The sequence below is a fragment of the Neolamprologus brichardi genome, chromosome 11 (genome assembly GCF_056152115.1).
Source record: "Neolamprologus brichardi isolate AB-2024 chromosome 11, ASM5615211v1, whole genome shotgun sequence".
In the NCBI taxonomy this organism is placed as follows: domain Eukaryota; kingdom Metazoa; phylum Chordata; class Actinopteri; order Cichliformes; family Cichlidae; genus Neolamprologus; species Neolamprologus brichardi.
Window position 1 is genome coordinate 18,889,530 of NC_142114.1, and position 21,065 is coordinate 18,910,594.

The 21,065-nt window shown below is 39.2% G+C and overlaps 2 protein-coding genes across 6 annotated transcripts; one reads left to right on the forward strand and one right to left on the reverse strand.

Annotated features, from left to right (window-relative positions):
• Window positions 1–1,573: 1,573 nt before the first annotated feature.
• rabac1 (Rab acceptor 1 (prenylated)) lies at window positions 1,574–5,588 on the reverse strand. The gene is made up of 6 exons (XM_006802815.3): window positions 5,470–5,588; window positions 3,951–4,095; window positions 3,548–3,760; window positions 3,289–3,386; window positions 2,752–2,853; window positions 1,574–2,512 (listed from the first exon to the last, which is right to left on the reverse strand). Exons 2-6 carry the CDS (start codon window positions 4,070–4,072, stop codon window positions 2,424–2,426), a joined length of 624 nt encoding a protein of 207 aa, XP_006802878.1. The 5' UTR covers window positions 4,073–4,095; window positions 5,470–5,588; the 3' UTR covers window positions 1,574–2,423.
• Window positions 5,589–5,988: 400 nt separating this feature from the next.
• dedd2 (death effector domain containing 2) lies at window positions 5,989–20,484 on the forward strand. Of its 5 annotated transcripts, none has more exons than XR_015719778.1 (6): window positions 5,989–6,041; window positions 6,415–6,515; window positions 8,000–8,520; window positions 8,604–8,732; window positions 9,215–17,321; window positions 18,217–18,256. XR_015719778.1 is itself a non-coding variant. In XM_087848271.1 (6 exons), exons 3-6 carry the CDS (start codon window positions 8,049–8,051, stop codon window positions 18,618–18,620), a joined length of 1,146 nt encoding a protein of 381 aa, XP_087704397.1. In that variant the 5' UTR covers window positions 5,989–6,041; window positions 6,415–6,515; window positions 8,000–8,048; the 3' UTR covers window positions 18,621–20,483. The 5 variants fall into 5 exon arrangements, 2 of the variants coding, with proteins under 2 accessions (XP_087704397.1, XP_035768939.1); XR_015719779.1 differs by lacking the exon at window positions 18,217–18,256 and having other exon boundaries at window positions 9,215–14,496; window positions 14,613–18,116; XR_015719777.1 differs by lacking the exon at window positions 18,217–18,256 and having other exon boundaries at window positions 9,215–12,046; window positions 14,402–18,116.
• Window positions 20,485–21,065: the final 581 nt, after the last annotated feature.

The window sequence follows — 21,065 nt, forward strand, 5'->3', positions numbered from 1 at the left end:
GCGTTGGGTGCACACACAATAACAAATCCTGCAAGAAAAATTACTTTGTGTTCAATAGATTCCACCGGAAGCACAGAGCTGCATCTTTGAACTGGCAGTTTGTCGTCTGCATTCATGAATACTGACCAGTTGACATCATATTACTTCTACCTCCTGTCTATATTTGGCATTCATTAACAATTTTAGTAGACTACAACCCCTGAATATTGCACCTATATTTGATTTCAGCAAATATATATTCAAATTTGTAATAAAGCAATTTCTTCATGATGAAATATATAGAAAACACCATAACCCTTGCCCATGCAGTGCAGCTTTATGCATATGAGAGTATAGCTCAGCAGAATATGACAGAATAAGAATTTTAGGATGAGATGCCATCTAGTGTTGCAAATATATGCACTTCAACCTACAAAACTGCATAATGTTCAAGTGCCATAGGGGGACGAGTTGGCAGCAGCCCAGGATAATGCACCAAAACCACTCTATACGTGTCAGCATTGTCTGACTCCAACATAAATGAGCTCAGAGATGAGGCTCGCTCTCAGCAGGACCAACATACAAAAGGATTATTGCTCTACCATTTCCCAAAAGCCATCTCTTTTAAGTTGATAGAAAAATAATAGTGCAGGCAGTGTGTTTATAGGAAGGAACAGCTACTTTTTTTGATTAATATGCTACATTCCTGCAAATAAAGCAGGTCACCTTCAGGGAATGGGCTGCAAATGTGCTGCCTACCTGAGCCACAGGGGTCATATATTTTAAATGAACTGCTTATTGCCTACCAAGTACACAAATCAAATAAATTATACATAATGTAATGCTCTATAATGTGAGAGTTAAGTTTTGTGTGAGGTCACTTTGCCACAAAAAACTAAAAAAAAAAGAAAATTAGGACACGTCCCTTTGAGGAAGAAAGACAAAAACTTTGTGGAATCGTTTCACTACCCAATGACAAACGCACGCATGCATACACACACAAACACACATGCGCACCCACTTTCTGTCACTCTCCCTGACAAACACGCTCACGCTCTCACCCTCGTTCTAATTTCCCCCGTGTCTCTGCAGTGAGCTCACTGCAGTGCGACTCCCCCCCCCCCCAACCCGCTCCTCGCCACCCTACGTATAATAGAATATCGATCGCTTGCCTTTGCCGCAGTGTGTAAGCGAGTGCTCCTGTGGACGAGTGTGTGTCTGACTGGGGCCCTCCAAGGTCATCGCTATGGCAACCTGAGCATGGGGTCCTTTCGCTGTGCTGTCACAGAGCACAGGGTCACAGGGGTCACGTGAAAAGGGGGACAAGAGGGGGTTGGTGAGCGCTGCGGTGTTTGGTATACTGGAGGCAGAGGAGAGGAGCCACAAGGGCTGGAAGTGCCCTATTCCGCTGTGTATTTAGACTGGAGCAGAATAATGAGAACATGTACAGACCTAAGTGTTGCCGAGGGACACCGAGTTCACTACAACTCCTGCTATGCATGCACAAACAAAAGTCAACTGTAGTAGCAACTTTAGAGGAAATAAATATGACTTAATTTGACACTGAATTAAAAAAAAGAAAGCGAGTATTGGATAAGCTGGCCTTAAGGGTTTATTGCACTGAGAAAATATAGATACAAAACACTCAACTTTTATCAGAATGTAAACGAACGATAAATTTCAATAAAATATTTTACATTTATGTGACGTTACACCTCAAAGTTCCAAGCTAAACATGTATACATGCTAACAAGGAAATTATAAACCCGATGTAAAATACCATGATTAAGTACTGACCTTTAAAGATGTGTCATCATCAAGCCATCTATATAAGCCTATCTGAATGACAAAACCTGCATTTCTATAATAATAATAATAATAATAATAATAATAACAATAATGATAATATGTGTTTGTGCATTAGCATTAGATACAGTTTTAAAGCTTTAAATTGCACTTTCCTTTGGAAACAATCACAAATTCTCTTTAGAAGTGTAAAGATTACATTTATACATATTATTCAAATCAGAGAGAATGTATTAGCCCAAATATCTACAGCAGAGAGCACAGCACAGATAGCCTATTAAGATATAAGCTGAGAAATATTACAAGGAATGAAAGACTATTTTACACAAATCAGAGGCATCCAAGGTTTGAAATGAACATAGAAAGGCATATAATCTGCATTAATGTGTGGTTAGATTTCATGTTCAGAAATCCATTTTTGTGTTCTATGGCAATTTATGTGCTTAAATGAGCTTAAAAAAGCTGTCAGTAACATGACAAGGTACATTCTTGATACCATGGTAAGGGGTTAAAACACAGGGAATTTAACAAGCTAAGGAACATATATATGAACAGCTCTTCCTGTGTGCAAACATATTTGCAGGGTCAACATGATGACTGATAGCCAACCGGCGCCTGCTGATAGTTTAGCCTGGTCTTTATACGGGCTCCATGAGGAGCTCTTCTATGTCCGATCCCTCCAGCTCACGGAACGCAGCATGAGAGCCAATCACAAACAGCGTTGCTCCTGGGAAGATGAATTATAGCAGTATAAAATGGATGTGAAGAGAAAGTAACAAAGAAGAAGGTTTTTCTTACAAATGCGTGAACAAGATTTAGGGTCCACTATTAGAGAAATGTTAGCATTGCAGACAGCAGTGGAATATGTTCAATTATATTTCCAAAATCAGAAAAACACAATAAAAAAAAATTTAAACAAAGATTCCAAAGAGTAACACAGAACAAGTATAATGTGGTTTGGTTTACCAAGAACCCAAAACACGGCAGCGCCAGCTCCGGCCAACCAGAACGCAGGCAGAGAAATGGCTCCAGCCAGGCTCATCTGGTGAGGTGTGGTCAGCTCTTTGCCTGGTTCACATTAAAATTGAAGGTTTGAGAACACAAATTATGACAGCAATTAAAGATTCCATAAAAATGAAGACGTTTTATTTTCTCAAACTAAAATCTTACATAAATTTAGCTTATTCTTCACTAAACTGATATCTTTTGTGGTTTAGTTACATTACTGTTACTGAGAACTGTAATAGTAGAGAACAATAATTTGCGGGAATAGGTTGCTTCATTAACCCATTGATTTAATTTCTATACACAACAATTTAAAGGAGGTAATAAATAAATAAATAGATGAATAAAGATATACAACTTAAAGTTTGATGTTTAATTATTCAAGCTAGGTTTATCTTAAAGTAGCTGCTCAAAAAAACATTTATATTATTTGCCGGTGATTCAACAAGCAGGTATTTATGTGAAGGTGTCCGAGTTATTTGAGACACTTTTACTCACCGAGCACAACCAGTTTAGACTCCAAAGATTTGATGTGAATGATGTAAAAGGCACCAGCAAACACAGCCAAGGCGATCAGTAGCATGGGCGAGCTGATGCTGAAGAGAGGAAACATCAACAGTCCAATCGTTTATTACAGTGTATCAGCTGAAAATTTCATTTCATTTCTTTCTTTTTTTACTACTGCTTCCCTTTTTCTCGTTTCTAATTGGCCTAACCAGATTTATGAGCTCCGAACAAAGTCGTGTTTTGGGCTTACATGCAGTAGAGGATAAGCCCCAAGAAGATGAAGGTGTAGTTGCTGTTGTAAATTTCCACATTTTTCACCACCCTCTTGCACAAGTCTCCAAAGTTGCGGGGTTTTGAAAACTTGCGCTGGTCTACAAAACTGGCCCAAGGTCGAATGGACAATCGGCGCTTGTCGAACCACTCTTTAGCCATGCTAGCTGAGATGCCTTTGGGAAGCCAGAGCCTACGAAATAAGATGAAGACATTAAGAACCAGAAACATTAAGAGGAGTTATGACATGTGCAAAATTTATATTATCACTTGGTGGCTCATTAAGCTTACAAACATTAGCAGCAGGTATAACAGATGCAGAAGCACATGTCAGCTCTATTGTGTGATAAATCTGAGATAGACAAACACATTTAAACTCATACTTTGCCAGGATTCCTGTGCCTCCTGTGCCTGTGGGATGAGCATCCTCAGCTGTGAACAGATCTCCTGCCTTGCTGTCCATGTCCACTTGACAGTTCTCCCCCTTTGGCACTGCAGATGGCATGTACACAGTCTGCTGTCAGACAACTGCAAGGAAGAAAACACAGAATGTAAATACCAGTTGTAAAACATTTCCATCACTAATTCTCAAGTCCCTCTACAAGCAAATCTCACCAATGGATAGAAATGTTGAAATGCCACAGTTATTTTAATTCTAGGCAGTTAGGCAGTTATTTTTGATTCATTATCAAATTTAAATTTTCATCAAAATGCAAAAACTTCCAAGATTCAAAAAGACAAAAGATAAAAAAACAAAACAAACAAACACTACAATCAAACTGACTTGGTCTCACGATAAGGTTGAAAGAAAAAAAAAAAGAAGAAGAAAAGCGTTCTTCCCCTACACAACAACACTGGTGGATGAAGTAAGACTCATATAGGTTTAAAGTTGACTCTGACTCATATTCTTGCTGCCAATGCCTTTTATTTTTTGTTATTCCTGAGCAGCTCATTAAAAAAAGTATTTTAAGCTTGACTATAATGAACCTCAATTAGCAAACCAGATTAAATTTATTTCAGGGGTGCCAATTTGTTTTTATATACACACAAAAAATCCTGCTATGCAATTTTACACATACTTATGATGTTGACTCCCAATAGCCGTTTATATTTAGCAACATAAGTTGTTTTAAACCATCATATTATAACACCAAAATCTGGGCATGAAACTCAGTAGAAGTAAGACAGAATACATGTGACTGAAAGTGAGGCAGACGTAACAGTGAAGCTGGAAAGAGTGGAGGCTCAGGGTCATGGATGTGGAGGATATAATCAGCGAGATAGAGGAAATCTGATCTGCTGTGGTTACCCCTAAAGAGAACAGTCAAAAGGAGAAGAAGGGCACCATTCTGGCACCACTTAATTGATTCCCTCTCTTTTATATCCAGATAAATGGCTAACTAAAGTATTTATAAACAGGTCAGCCAGTGTAGAATGAAGTTCGTGACCAACACCAGTTTTTATATTCCTGCATTTCTCAATCCTGTCGTTCCCAGAGGTTGAAGAAACAACATTCAAAAGACTTAGCTTAGCAACAGTAGGCAGAGGAAAATGTTCGTCAGCGAAAGGGCTTGGTCAATGCCACATCATTAAACAACGCCCGGATATTCGACAACATTTCCAGGGAATAATCACTTATTTTATTTTTAATTTGTCAAGTATCCTAACTGAATGGCATTTCTAAACCCCGGTATGTAGTCCATCATAGCTCCCAGTTGTTCTTAATAACTCTTGGTTGTTCAAATACTGTCGCAGCTAGCTTCTCTGCTAATAACCACTCTAGTCAAAGCGGATTTATGATTTTATCGTAGCCCAACTTTACACACCTAATTAAAATGAACCGAAATAAAAATGAACAATATCAACCGCCAAATTTACAATGGTTTAATTACATATACTCACAGCAGCAGATGAGTTTAATGGGACTGCCTCAGACCTTTTGTTGCTGTTTTAGTTTACGGATATGATGTGGCTCTTATTTGCCTTCCTTGTTGTTGTTCCTAGCTGCCTTGGTTCCAAACACCGCCACCTACTGACAGCATCCAGCAGTTTTCCCTCTACTATGCTTGGGTGTAGCCTGCTGCAGTACATATATTCTTGTGCTTATATGCTTATGGACACTACGCTGCAAAGCTCGCTTAAAGTACTGATTTGTTTTTTGTTTTGTTTTGTTTTTTTGTTTTTTTTCATGTCAAAGCTAAGACAACAAAAGTAAAATGAAAAAAAAACAGAGGGGGAGGGAGCGCCCTTGAATCAGCTGTCTTTACTGACTTGATCAATACAATAAAGTGGCTGTTTATGAAAAACTGTCTTCAGATCAGTTCAAAGAAGACTAGCAGATCAGCGAGAGCAAAAACGTGACTGGGCGTCGCCGTGGAAGTCAGGGGGCTGCGATTGGTCAATTCCTCAGCGTTGACGTAGTGCAGAACTGCACGCTGCTGTGGAAGTTACTAGATCATTCAACCCACCCGGAGGTGAGTCGCCCCTAGTTACTTTGGGTTTCTTGATTATTATCTCGTTAAAATGCTTTGAATATTAATCTACTGGTGCTTTTTTTCACGCTCTCATGTATGTGACCCAATGCTCGTCGATACTACAGCCAATTTATAGCTGAAGTAAGCTAACGTTAGTAGCTAGCAAGCGATATCCATTTCTGTTCTTTGTATTTATCGGTAATGCATACAGAGGGAAAAAAAAATTATATATGTGTGTTTTAATCCTATAGTTACTGTTATATGTTTCAGTGCGTATATAGAAATGTAGCACACCTGTTAATTTCAGGTTTGTTATTTGGCTAAACCGCTGTTTGCATTGCAGTTCCTGATGTTTGTTATGCTTTTTCCACAGACAAACGTGACTGGTTACGTAACTAGTCAAAGGGGAAAATTTTGCTCCACTGGTTGTTACTGGGCGTCTGAAGAACGGCTACTATCTTTGGCTTCCAACTGGTTAGTGTATGTTTCTGAACGTGAATGGAAATAAAGTGGTTATAAGGGGGTTCTCCGTTACGCGTTTAAAAACTGTTTCGAGCTGAGGGTGAAAATGGTGAAAATGGCAAGGACTGCTGAGCTAGCTGATGCAGCCATATAATGGTAGAGACTAGAGAACGGGCGTAACGCTGCAGTATTACGCCAACATGATCATTGACTGTGTTACATGGCACAAACGCCTTGCTATGTTTTATAGATAAATACAGTTTAGTGGTTAATGCAGTTTATATGTAGCTACACGGGATTTGTTGGAGCGACGTTTTATAGCTTAAACAGCGACACAGATGACATTGTTTAGTGTATGTAATGCAATTAAAAGTAGGAGTATAGAACATGGAAGGAACTCGAGGTCAAGCCTCTTAAATGAGAATTGCAGCCTTTACAGGAACGCTGAGTACAATGCATTCTGTGTACATAGATTACAGGGTTTTTCCTGGCTCAGAACAGGCCTTTAGGGGAGGGTGACTATGCACATACAGACAATTGATCCAGTAATTGTTAAAGAAAACCTGACTCTACCCCCCCCCCCCCCCCAATATATTACTTTACACTGGGTGGGCTGACTATCTTTTACATTTGATAGTTGATGCTGGCGTTTTTACCTTTTCCCCCCTATACTTTAAATCCGAAAGTTTGTCATACAACATAAGTCGCTACTTTTCAGTTGAAACATTTTATTTCGTTGCTGTTTAATGTTGTATACAAACAATGATGGTCATTTTCACAGCTGAGGCAGCTGGCGGTGTGTAAAATGTTGTTGTGCTGTTATTGGCAATGGTTAGGTAATAATATTTTGGACATATCATCTCTCATAAAGTGTTGGCTTGCAGCAAATGGCCAGATGAAAAGTCATCAATGTAGTGAAAACAGCCCTGTTTCTCTGACATCTTGTCCAGCTACCTAGCTATTACCTGAAGAAGATGTCAATGTCTCACTAAAAGCTTCATCATCCATTGGTTCGATTAGTTATACTTTGGCTACAGTTACGCTAGAGTTAAAGCTGCAGGTCCTCTAGTAAATTTGGCTTTCAGGCTAGAAAATATGGTACACTCTTAAGCTTTAGATCTATTTTTGTTTGACCAGGTGTAAATGCAGATTAGATGTGTTGCTTTGGACTTTGCACTACAAGTGTTAGAGAGTTTTTAAAAAACATGTAACCACACCTGAAAATGCTTTCAGCATTCTACCGCTATTGCCCTATCATTTGTTCCTCTTCAGTATGTAGCATTATTGACATCTTGCTTTCTTTCTTTCAATAACCCAGGTTTATTTTTCTGGTACCAGAATTTGGTGCTGATTAACAGTAGCACTGACATATTTTGGTCAGTTCCCTCAAAAGCACCAGCTCAGTACCCAACCCTACTTATCTGGTTTATATGGTTACTTGGATGTATCTTGTTAGACATGAAAAAACTTTAATAGTAATTGTTCTGTTTTTGTAGTCTTATCACTGGCTGAAACGTGGGAAAGGTCCATAGCCAAATCCTGACCATGGCTGCAGTGCATCACCAAGGGTACCCGCTCAGGGATTCACTGTACTGGGATGAAACAGAGTGCCTCAACTACTATGGGATGTTGTCTCTCCATGAAGTCTTTGAAGTAGTTGGTTCTCAGCTGACAGAGACTGACATTGAAGTCCTGTCATTCCTTCTGAATGAAACTTGCTCCGCGACACATCCTCTCGATCCCGCAAGCTGGACAGTTGAACCCCGTGAGGACAATCCAGATGATCCAGGTGTGGCCCCAAGTCCACAGCTGCTAAAAGCATGGCAGCAATTAAAGCCTACGGGGTCACAGCAGCCCTTTTTGGACCCAAAACCCAAGAGTGGCCTTGAGCTGTTGCTACAGCTCGAGAGGAAAGGATACCTTAGTGATGGAAATCTGGCACCACTACTACAACTTCTAAGAGTCCTTACCCGTCATGACCTGCTACCCTTAGTGTCCCACAAGAAAAGGAGGACAGGTGAGGATCTTGAGATTATGTCCTGCTGTAGTTGATCTCAAATAGTTTGCCATTATGTGTTGTGTGTTTTTTATGCTTTTCAGTTTCTCCAGAGAGAATTGGACAGAGGTATGAGATAGAAAGCACAGAGTCTGTGTGTACTTCTGGAATAAGTAGCAGCTGCAGGGAGACAGAAACTCCTCTTACATCTTTCGCACATCAATTAGAAACTGGTAAGTTTACTGCTCTTTAGTATTTGGTCAAACTGAAGTACGTGATGATGATTTGAAAACGTGTGTGTGTGTGTGTGTGTGTGTACCAGATTTTTTGTGGTTCAGAATTGGCCTTCTTTAGCCTGATTGACTTTGCTTATATGCAAAATATAAATTAAGGCATGGAAGCTGCTACTTTTCCCCCCCACATAAATCGTTGCCTTTTGTGACTATTATATATGTCAGTGATTATTACCCTAATTAATATAATAATATTTAAAAAATAATTTTTGGTGGTTAAAACCTTTTCTCTTCTTTTTTTTTTGATCGGTGTCTTGTGTGGGGAAGAATGCTGTGTACACACCATGATCTTAACAGGGATTTTTCTTGTTGAAAGTTGTGATCAAATATCAGCAGTAAAATTTTGATGAAAAGCTAAAAATAGTCCTTTGCTGTCATTTTTGTCTTGCATCCCTGAACTCAGTCAATATGTTTTCTGTCAGGTATTTACACTCCTGTGGCTGGGCCATGTGCAAGTAGGCGGAGGAAGAAGAGGGGAAATGGCTGGAGCCGTAAGTCCAAGAAAACAAGCAGGCAAAGTCATCCTCTGCCTCCACCACCAGCGCCACAAAAAGTGTCCTGTGGTAAGTGCAACTCATGCATTTTCAAAGTGTCTTTCTTTTTATTTATTTTTTGGTTTTTTCTCTTGTCTTCTGTGGTACCTTCATCCTGCTATTTACCCCTGCTGCTCATTTTTCCTTCTTTAAACGGACGAGAATATAATTTTCAGCCTATTAACACCTCCCTGGCATCATCATATTTCCTGTTTAGTTTCTTCAATTCTGATGTTGTTTATCTATGCCAAATCTTGAATGCCAAAATGTTATTTATTTTTTTTTCCGTTGTCACACCAAAATGCATAAAAGCCCCAAGTTCATGCTTAAGAACATTCGTGTTTAAAAGCTAGCATACAATTTAACATGTTATTTGTAGACTTAGGAGAAACGGACAAATTAAATAGCAGTAGGGATGGTAATTGATAAGAATTTAGTAATTCCGATTTCTTTATCGATTTTGCTTATTGATTCGGCTCCTTATCGATTTCTCATTGCCTCCACTTTGAGAGTTGCCAGCACTTCTAAGCAGCATATCAAATACATGCAAATTAATTGCGTACGTAATTAACTAGGTGGTGAAATGTTTGTGCATGTTGGAGGCATTTCCCCTCTTTGTTGTGATCAGTGTTGGGGTCACTACTCAAAAAAATAAATTAAAAAACTTGTTGCACATATTTCACAGAACACATTTCTTAAAAGTAATGCAGTACGTTATTTAATTACTTCCAGGAGAAAGACATTTGTTATACTACTTGTTACATTACTTTGGTGTTACTCTGTAAAATGATCTGAAACTCACCGTCTCATAATCACAAATCCTAATAAGGACAAACGTGATCTTTCTCTTAGTATTTAGGTATGAACACAAAGCCGACAATGCAAGTCGAGGATAAAAAAAACCATCACCAAGAGACTTTAAAGCAATCGTCTTGGTGATTCCACTGTAGAAACATGAATGGGTAGAAACGGAGACTGCAGTATGACTGCTCATCAGTTTGTTACCTGTTGAAGTTCAGCAGTGGCTGCTTCACCATAACTGATGGCTCACTTTATCATGGTGCTGGGCTTAAGTCAGCATTCACTCAGCTTTAGCATCACTCGGAGTTCCTCTTAGCTTAGCGTTAGCATGCTGTGCTTGCGGAATGTTGAAGTTGCGTTAACAGTATAAGGCAGTTGTTTCTGTCCCAGTCTCCACTTTACCATTGCGCTCTCATCCTTTTATGCAATAAAAATAAAAGAAATGTCCATATTCACGTCGTAAACTGCACTACTGTTTTCCTCCTCTTACACATAAACTAAATCAGCTGAATGTAGCAAGAGTGCAAGAACGGATAAGCAGGGTCGATAGGCAGGCAGACTAACGATTTGAAGGAAGTAGACTACTGGGAACCAGTTCTTGACAAGAACCAGTTCTCGATTCCCATCCCTAAATAGCACAGAAGCACAGAGCGGTACACTAGATTCACACCTACTTATAAAAATATGGAAGATGGTGTGCTTGCAAAGGCCACTGTACTTTACCTCTTCCTGGAGCTGCACAGAGTCCAAACATGTTCCAGGGTTGAGGAAACTTTTATTTTCCTTCTGTTTTGTTTTTCAACCCAGTGTCACATTTGGTGAAAAATCCAGACTGCAATATTGCCTAAAGCTCTCTGTGCTGCACAGACCACAGCGGTCATACTTACCAAATGTGCTTGAAAATCCTAGAGCTACTTTTAAGTCTGAGAACTCAATGTGATGCACTTCCCTTTGAGTTTTTCTTTTAAAGCATTTCCACATTATGTTTTTGTTGGTACACTATGATCTTGTTGAGACTTAACGATTACCCTTTAACTGTCGTTTTTAAACATACAACATCAGAGTTTTGTTGCCTTATCAGTTTCTCCCTGTGGGAGTCCTTTATATTCTTTTCCCTTCATTCCACCTCTCTTTTCTCTAACCTTTTGGACTATGTTCAGCTGCTGCTGTTGATAAGAATGCTCACTGGTAGGCTGTGTCTTGTCCTTTTTGTTTTTTGTTTTCTTCCCCTTTCTTTCAATATAAGTGTCCAGTCCAATCACTACCAGATACAGCCATTGTTCTGCTTTATTGCTAAGCTTGAACCAGAGTGGTTCTGACAACTGTCAAACCTTACATATCCCCCCAAAATCACTTTTTAGCAGTTGTTTGAAACTGTCTTAACGCCACTGAAAAGCTGCACTATGTAATCCATTGTCAACGTCCTTGCCCATATTTCCACTACTACCTACCTTTAAGAAATCAATGGTAGTTTGTCTTGGTACAAAAAGACAGAGATAACACTAACATCAGTTTCCCTTTGTATGAAGTTTGCTTAGTCATTCATGTAGACTTTCCCAAACTACTTTTGAATGTCCATCTTTGCCTGTTGGTCAGAAATATTCATTACAACAAAAGCCCGATGATTCTCACTTCATTCAAAAAATAAAAGAGGAAGAAATCATTAAGGACAGCCTTTCTTAGCTACTCAGGATGAGTGATGTGCCTGTGACTATGAACTGTTGCTGTCTTGACTCCACATTTGATTCCACCAGGTTGACTCAAGAATGTGACTCAGATCGAGTAACCTAAGACACAATGGATCATGGAGACTGAGGAACAAAACAAAAAAGTCTGTCACTCCACTCTGTCTGCACATACTGCAGTGTGCGCGATCAACTCAGTCATGCGCTCTCTCACAAGTCTGGGCCGATGCCTAAGGTAAAAGAGGCTCTCCCCCTTGTTACAGCAGGGGTTAGTGCTGCCACTTTGCTCTGTATACGATGCTTGTGTATCATAATGTAGCTGCTCCTTACCCTGTCTCCCTCAGAAAACATAATCTGCTTTAACAGAAAAAAATCATCCTGTAATGTTCTCTAGTCTTATGCACTGTGGAAGAAAAAAAGCTTCTATTTGAGATTTTTAGCTTCCTGCCTATTAATGACAAGAGTTATTGGTGTCAGTGTTTCACAGAACTACCAGAGTCCTCAGCAGTAAGCCTCAAACCCAAAGACTGTACAGTGATCTTGGGAAAACCTTGAGTCAGTTTGATTTTACTCAAACCATACCAAAAGGGGAAGCACGTAACGAAAGTATTTTAAATTCCCCAATATTTGAAATCAAGGGAACTTAACATATTTTCACAAATATGTCCAGCAGAAATTCCAGTAAATGTGAGTAAGGCTTGGGAAAAGAATGAAACTAACCTCTTCCAACCAGGTGACCAGATGGTTTATATGGGCAAGAATATGACATAGCTGAAAACCTTTAGCTGTAAAGAAAACTAAACTGTTAGCCACACTGACAACATAGCCACTCATCACATTGTCTAACCTTAATTTATGTACACGGCCTGGGAAACCAATGCAGCATAGTTCAATCTTACAGGAAAATTAAGTTGGCAGCGTAGTAACCGAGGAAAAATACAGCAAGTATGTGTACTGTCAGAGTCAGTCTGTCCTCCATTTTAGAGCTGCCATTTCAGATTTTCCTGCAGAACTTTCCACAGTTAATTAAACTTTTCATCGTATGAAGGGTGGTGAATGCCTTTGTTGTACAACAGCCAGTTCTCTCTTAGGAAAGACCTAATTGGTCAGTCTCTAGTCATGGGCTAAAGCCTAAAAAGAGAGCTGAGAGAAGTTGCACAAGTCTAGTTTTGTCTTGGACAACATCAAATTAAAACATGCAGAAAGGTTATTGTGGAAGCTTACAGAAAAATGTCTGCTTAACTTTGCTACTTTAATAAAATTCAGTAGCCTGTCAAGGAAGCCACCAGACTTAAAGCAAATTGCTCCAGCCTACTATTGTTCAGTCTGAAGGATTCATATTCTGAAATGGGCACGGTACACCAGCCCTGATCTTTGCTCATGTTAGACAGTGGAGTTTCTAAATTTTATTAAAGAGGATGACACCAAATGAAATCATGGAGGTTTTTAGCTGTGGTGAAAGTTTCAGTAGTAATGCAGAAGTGAAAGCTGTTCTGGTCATTTATAAAGAAAACGTAATGTCTGATGCCTAACCCAAACAGAGATTTAGGTTATGTTTGACTGAGGTCATGGTGAGATAAATTAGGATTTACAAAATGAAATTAGAACAAGTACACTGAAGAGTTTAACTCTGATTGCAAAGTGGAAACAGAAATGTGTTGGACATGTTTGTGAAAATACGAGTCAGCACTGCATATGAACCCATTGGAGACGTGCAAGGCTTATAAATGGCTGCCCTGTGAATTGAACTGACTCATATTATTTTGGCAAACTGAAACATCACGATGCCAGTTCTGGATGCTCAAGGGACAAAAAAAAATCCTAATTGGGCATAGAGTCCTGTTCTGTAAGGCCATGTATTCAATTGCACCAAATCTAAAATGGCTGCCAACAGACAGCTCTTTAAAAAAAAGAGAAAAAAAAATGTCCACGTAACCTTTACTCAAGCCGTTCTGGGGAAAATCACCGAACAGTGCTCTGCTGAAGGAAGCTCATGCTGTATCTTATCTCTGTGCCCTGTGAGAGCCCTGGTGTGCGTTTGTCAAGACGGAGCAGAGATAGATAGGGCAGTTCAGTCCAATGCTGGCCCATAGCATTTGAACAGACCTCAAATACTCTTTCTTGTCACCATTCATCATCTCTTAGGTCATTTTCAGTGAAGTATCTCAATTACATTCTGACAATGACAACTGCTGTTACAAATGTCTTAAAGGTGTTTGCACATTCAGCTCAGTAGTGTTTTTGTGTCTAAATGGGGTGCTTGTGAAGGCCCTTCCTTGGTTTAATGGGCACTGTTGATTAACGGTGCGGCACAAAAAAAGGGCCGGAAGGTAAGGTTAAGAGATTTGGTCAAGGTAAGGGTAATCCAAGTATCCCATTTAGATTTTACCTTGTTATAGTTCAGAGCAGTAAATGCATTTCTGAGCTGATTAATTTGCCAATACAAACTATTGGCCTTACTGAAGCCTCATTAAAACTAAGAAGTGACTGCTGTGCCATGCCTGCTTGATGTTGGGGGAGGAACAGTCCATTTAACCACTCTGCAACCCACTTGTGCTTGTCTGTTTCTCTCCTTTGTCTGTGTTCGCAGTTCTAAACAGAGCACCCTGTGTGTCAGGAAAACTATATCCTCACACACAAAGAGAAGGAGAGAATGAACAGTAAATATTCAAACTACACAAAACGGTACAGAGGATTTATGTTTGTTTTTTTTTAAAACTATAGGGAAAAAGTTCTTCAGGCAGACACAGATATTTTGCCTGTCTCTCAATACCCCCCTAACTCTCCACTCTCTTGGTCAGTTGTTCAACAGAAAAACGGATCGATAAAGAGTTGAAGCTCTCCGTGCCAAGTGACTCCTCGTAAATGGGTACTTAAACTTTTTCTCTTTTCCCCCCTCCCTCCTTTTGGTGGGGTGAGATGAGGAGCCAAACGGACTTGGTGTTTAAAGTGAGAAAATGAAAGCTGTGGTTCCTAATGTCCTGTCTAAGTGGATGTCTCTATGTGTGATGAAGCGTGAAGTGCTCTGTAACCCTAACAAAATGACTATCACTGTGTTCCTGTGCTTTTAAATGGCCTCCTCCTCACTGTCACTATCTCTGCCTCCATCCTCCTCAGTATGAAATGGGAAGGCAAAATGGAGGACATCCATAAATAGAGTAATTGCATGAAGGGCAGGTGTTTATTGTACCCTCAGCCCTCACACACACTATAATGATCCAAAAAGGTCAAATTGTTAATGGTGCTTGAACTTCATATTTTCCTCTGTCCATACTGAATATTGTATAAAGTTAGATTATGTGTAGTCTGTTCTATCTTCTATGATAGTTCACACCTCAAAACACAAAAATGCTCAAACTGCAAATTTATCTATGTGCTTGCCACAACGATAGATACGTAATCTTTTTTTATATAACTTCATTAAATCACAATGGACTCCTGCTAGTGATCAACAATTGTGAGTTTCGAAGTCAACACAAATCTGTTGGGGTGAAAAACTGTAGCTTATTGTGTTGAAAACGTATGTGACTCGGACTGCAGCGGGTTTCCTTCAGGATTTCTCAGGAGTTTTGCTGCATTCAATTTACCCTCTACCTTCACAAGCTGCTGCAGCGAAGCCTCCACACAGCATGACGCAGCCACCATCACACTTGTGGGGATAATGTGTTTGTAGTGGTGAGGAGTTACTGACTTGTGAAAGCAGTGGGCAGAATTCATAAAATAAGCCTAATTCCACGTGGATCCTCCTCCACTTTTGTAATGCCAGCTTCCTCTATAGTAGCCCGCTGGTTTTATAGGTAGTGTTTCCATGTCAGCTTTAGGATTGTGTAGACTTCCTGTAGACGTCTTGGTGCTCTTCTTCACTAAATGTTGCACAAGTACAGTGTGCTCTATAGAGATGAGCAATTTTTTTCCATGATATTAAACTGATGAGTCATGTAACTTAGCTTTTCTCTAAGTAATACTTTAGAGTGACAAATCACTCAAGTGTTTGTAATGCATTTATGGTACTAGCCTAACTTTTTTTTAATATTAAATGAACATATGAAGGGAATGAATAGTTTTTACAGATGTTTTACATTCTATGATGATGATCTTTGGTGCAACAGTTTTTCTATGTGTCTGGCTTCTGTATTGCCAATTAATTTACCAGAAAATTAAATTAAGTTATTTTAGTCTAACATAATTTATTGAAACATTGTAACACGGACATGATTTAATAAACAAAACTTGAACTATAATCGAAGGTTTCTTTAAAAAATCTTGGCATTTTATATTTTTGTACCATAAATCCCTAGAGTGACAAATCACTCAAGTGTTTGTAATGCATTTATGGTACTAGCCTAACTTTTTTTAATATTAAATGAACATATAAAGGGAATGAATAGTTTTTACAGATGTTTTACATTCTATGATGATGTTCTTTGGTGCAACAGTTTTTCTGTGTGTCTGGCTTCTGTATTGCCAATTAATTTACCAGAAAATTAATTAAGTTATTTTAGTCTAACATAATTTATTGAAACATTGTAACACGGACATGATTTAATAAACAAAACTTGAACTATAATCGAAGGTTTCTTTAAAAAATCTTGACATTTTAAATTTTTGAACCATAAATCCCTTTTGAAGAAAACGTTCTTCCTTCATTCAAATGATTGTCATGTAAAAACTACACATTTTAAACATGGCTTAAAATGTGTCGATTTAGTGTCCCCTTCTAACAAGTCTCTGTTTTTATAGTAATCTAATTACAGACTTGTGGGGCATGAATGCAAAGCCACTGTTTGCTTATTGCTCTTCTACAAATGTTAAGAGATGCAAAATCAATGGTTTAATTCAACATTTGCATTTCTAATGTTGGCATTTTCCAAACTTTATCCCTCTTGAGTCTCGCGCCATTCCCTATAGCCCCAAACAAAACATGGCTGCAAGAGGGGTGGATGTGACTCTCAAGTCGAAACGTGTGTTAAAGTGTACACTAATCCTCTGGTACATACACGAAGAAGAGTTCAAGACAGTCTCGTAATCATGCTTACCTTATACTCTGGGTTTTTGTCAGAGTGTATTAGAAGTACCTCTGGGTCCATTTCATTCAAACATTTGTCATGTGACCATGTGCTGCTTATTCCTTCAAAATTAAGTATTTCATGTTGTAGCATTTAAAGCTGATTTGATTTTTTTTTTTTCCTTTGAGCCATTTTGTTTATTTTTAGTCACAGTGCTCCTTTTTGTAATTTTTTCTTTCCTTCCTTATTTGCTTCATAAAATGTCATCATGCATTCAGATGCAAATATGAAAAAGCAGCTTCTGCACATGAATTCAGTGAGACTCTTAATGCGAATGTTTCTGGAAGAAATGTTGCTGGTAAATACTGTTTACATCTGCTAAAGGGGTTTGAATGGGAGAAATGGATTTTTGTTGCAGCAAAAGTCGTCAGAAGCTGATTTCCCACTTGGAGCTCTGGAATAATGACATGGGAGATGATCTCAGCGTTGCTCTTGCTCAGTACAGTATGTATCCTCTAATCTTTCTCGCTGTGCTGTTGCATGACCACCAATCCTGTTACTACGGAACTCCAGACGCTATCTATTCTCAGCCTTACCCATTTTGATCTGAATGAATCTGCTCTTTATAAAAACCTGTCAGGAACAAAAGCCACTCCCGGGCTTGTCACTGCTGAGTTGTTTTTGTTACCCCCACTGCGATATTTGCTCAGGGTGCCAAGTTCATTTAATCATATTCAGTATACAAACACTACAGCCGTGATTTATGAGGACCATGCTGGCTGTCGTACAGAAAATTCTCATGCACCAGCGTCTTCTGATTCAGTCATGTTGCTAAAAACCATAAGTACCTAAAAAGGAATTGTCCATCTAAAAAAGAAAAGGGATCTACACAGCCGGATGAGCTAAAGACGATTTCTCTCAGTGCTCTGAATATCTTTCACTGAAACAGACGAGAGGGGCTTGTAGCTGTATTGAGCACAAAAGTTCACATGGGTTGGTCTAAGTCCATTGCCCTTCGTAAATAATTTGCCCTGTTCCACCACCGTATTCACTTACTTTGTCAGGATTTGGTAAAATCAAATATTTAAGTCCAGTTAGTAATCCTACAATCTCTTTTTGCTTGATGTCTTGCACAAAGTTCAATGAGCCATCTTTTAACATTGTTTTCATGTTTGTTTCTTTCTCTCCCCCGTCTTTGTTTCAACTTCATCACCCCTCCTTTTCTGTCATGGGCCTATCCATTCTTTTCTTTTTTTTTTCGTTGTTTTTTTTCTGGGTAACCTTCACTTTCCTCCTTCCTTTTTCACTTCCCCTTTGCTCTCCCTACCATTACTCTCTCTCCTCACTGCCACTCACCCTTTTGTCCATCATTACTTCCTCCTCCCTCTGCCATTATCAGATATCCGCCTGCGTGTCCGGGCGGAATACCTGGAGCACGAATCGGCATTACGCAACGGCGTCGCCTCGGACAAGCGGCAGCCACTGGAGCGGCAGTTTGAGTTGTTCAGTCAAGCGAGTTCGCTGCTGCGTGCCAGAGACCTGGGATCCATCGTCTGCGACATCAAGTTCACGGAGCTGGCCAACCTCGAGGCTTTCTGGAGTGACTACCTGACCGGAGCTCTGCTGGAGGCCCTGAAGGGAGTATTCATCACGGACTCTCTGAGGAATGCAGCGGGCTCCGAAGGCGTGCGCCTGCTGATCAGTGTGGACCAAGACGACTACGAGGAGGGCCGAAGGCTGCTGAGAGCTAAGAAAATGATGTCATCCAGTAATGATGGGCACCCAGAGACTCACTGGGATTGATAAACTGATCAGACTCTCTGGGGTGTATTATATTAAACTTAAAGAAGAGAAAAGGGAGGAATGTAATTAATAATGGGTACAGGCAAGCTTGGAAGCATTTGAGGCCTCCATTTGTTGCATTCCATTTAACGGCCACTAGATGGCAGAACTCACCATTGGTTCTTTTCTGTTCATAAGGAGCCTTTCTTTTTTCTTTTTTTCCTTTTCTTTTTTTAAGAACTGTCAAATTTTAGTTGGAAGTGTATTATTTGTAAATGAAATATAAATAATAATGTATCACTGTATTTTTTTTTTCCTTTGGATTCATGCACAGGTGCTACATCAGGATGACACAGGATATATCGAGATTTTTTTCTTAGTCTCTGAGAACTGGAACAAGCAAGCCTGTGTCACCAGATCAAGTGGTAAGCCCCTCACAGCTTTATCTGTCTTACAAAATAGGGTTAAGGCAACTGGGCTACCACAAATGATATAAAATACTAAGTTTTGGTTGACACAAACACATAAAGCACATGGGTGTCCCTACCTCCTTATTTAACTAACTTTTTTTTTTTTTATTAATGTGTAACCATGGACATTTCAGATTCCAGCATGAGTTTAAAATTCCCAAATCCAAAAAGATCAATTTAACCAGAACGTCAACATTGACTGTTGGATACTTCTTTGGGGGTTTGGAAAATAATAATAGCTTTAACTGACAATTATTTTTATTGGATTCTGTTAAAAGTATAAAGTAACCTGCCAATAAAAGTTTCTGGTCTTCAAAGAAAAAATTAGATGTGGAAAAGTGGGCTTCTCTCACAACAGATTGACCCAACTTTGGATAGAGTCCACATCTATATCTAGATAACAAACACTGGAATTTCCAGCCCTGTGTACCATGATAACCCAACTTGTGATTGCTGTGGTCAGTGGATACAGCAGTTGCCAGTAGATGACAGCAGTGATTAGGGCTGGGTCTCAACAGACCATGGAAGATTCATCATCACAAGCTTGTCAACGGCAGCCCGGATAATGCAACAGTGGCTTGTGTCCGGGTTTCCAGCAAGGCCTCAGCAAGTGCTTCTCTCAGCAAGTAAGGCACAGGACAGTGCATCGGTCAATAGAAGTGATGTTGGGGAGATCAAAATCAAAAGTGCACATCCCAGCTCCACTCAGCCCTGCTATGTAGGCCCAGTAGAGTGGCTCATGGACAGCTGTCGACTCACCCTGCTGGAACTAATGCCTGGACTTCACTCATAGAAGACGATCAATAAGCCCCTTCACTCTAAGTCCCTTCATACAGGCACGACTTAAGCAGGCAGACACTGTCTGAAGTGCAGGTCTCTGCAGGACCGGGCACAGAAAAGGACAATGGACAGATTTCCATGTTTACTTTTGTATGTATTTGTTAAAGGAATTAATTATTGTGTGTTTGTATTCTTTCATGAGAAGAAAAAAGATTAATTCAATCAGGGGAACATTTTTGTTAAAGAAATTTACTTTATGAAGGTCAATTCTTTTTGTGGAAATCTTTATAAATAAGAAATAATTTCCTGTGAATAATAAAGAGTTTTGATGGCCTAAAGCTATATATATTTATTACCTGTTTGCATCTCTGAAACTATCACCACTTGTAATCTGAAATTGTCTCCCAACTCTGAGGTTATTTTGAGCAGTTGTTTGAAAATTACGTGCCCTCCCCCTGCCCTGAAATGGTCTGAAGTGCTCAAGTCCTTAATTATTTCTTGCTCTAAGATATCGGCATGATGAAACCCAAGAATAGCGTGTACCTCCAACATGTTAGTAATTCAACTGCTGTTTCTGCTTTGGCCACTTTAATTTCTTCTTCCATTTATGTGCTAAATTAATTGGACATGAAACATTTTTTTTTCCATCTCTAACATAATTTCCTATTGATGGCACCTAAAGTGTAACTGTAAATAATAACGGTATCATGTTTATTTAAGGTTATTTAAAGCTTTAACATCTAACCCTCACATATTGATCATATTCTGTCCCTCCACAAAAAAAAAAAAAAAAAATTTATCTCAAGCTATTGCTTCACACTTTACTAAGATATGAAAGCCTAACAGCAATAATTCATGTCAGATCTGTATTTTAATATTATATTCAAAGTGAAAATGGTGTGTAGAACTGTTAGGATCTATTATATAACCTTGTATAACCATTACATGGTTGTACAATAACATCAGAAGAGTTAAGCACTGGTCTCACTTCTGTCATAAAAATGTCATAAGTACAATTTATAAATACAAAACTTGACCCAACTAGTCTGTGGATTCAAAGCAGTGGTAAGAAACCTTGTGTGTGTGTTTTTGAACACATATACACTCGCTGAAATGGCAGCTCAGGTCCCTCCATAGTCTTATGACCCTCACAGTCTTTCTTTTTATGTCTGTTTTAATATTGGCTCAGAATAAATAGATTATTATTTGGTAAATG

Coding starts and splice junctions, on each gene's coding strand:
- rabac1 (XM_006802815.3), bottom strand. CDS start 4,072: ATGCCATCTGCAGTGCCAAAGGGGGAGAACTGTCAAGTGGACATGGAC. Junction 3,387..3,547: donor GGGCTTATCCTCTACTGCAT/GTAAGCCCAAAA, acceptor TCCTCTCTTCAG/CATCAGCTCGCCCATGCTAC. Junction 2,854..3,288: donor GTCTAAACTGGTTGTGCTCG/GTGAGTAAAAGT, acceptor AATGTGAACCAG/GCAAAGAGCTGACCACACCT.
- dedd2 (XM_087848271.1), top strand. CDS start 8,049: ATGGCTGCAGTGCATCACCAAGGGTACCCGCTCAGGGATTCACTGTAC. Junction 8,733..9,214: donor CGCACATCAATTAGAAACTG/GTAAGTTTACTG, acceptor GTTTTCTGTCAG/GTATTTACACTCCTGTGGCT. Junction 9,356..18,216: donor GCCACAAAAAGTGTCCTGTG/GTAAGTGCAACT, acceptor TGCCATTATCAG/ATATCCGCCTGCGTGTCCGG.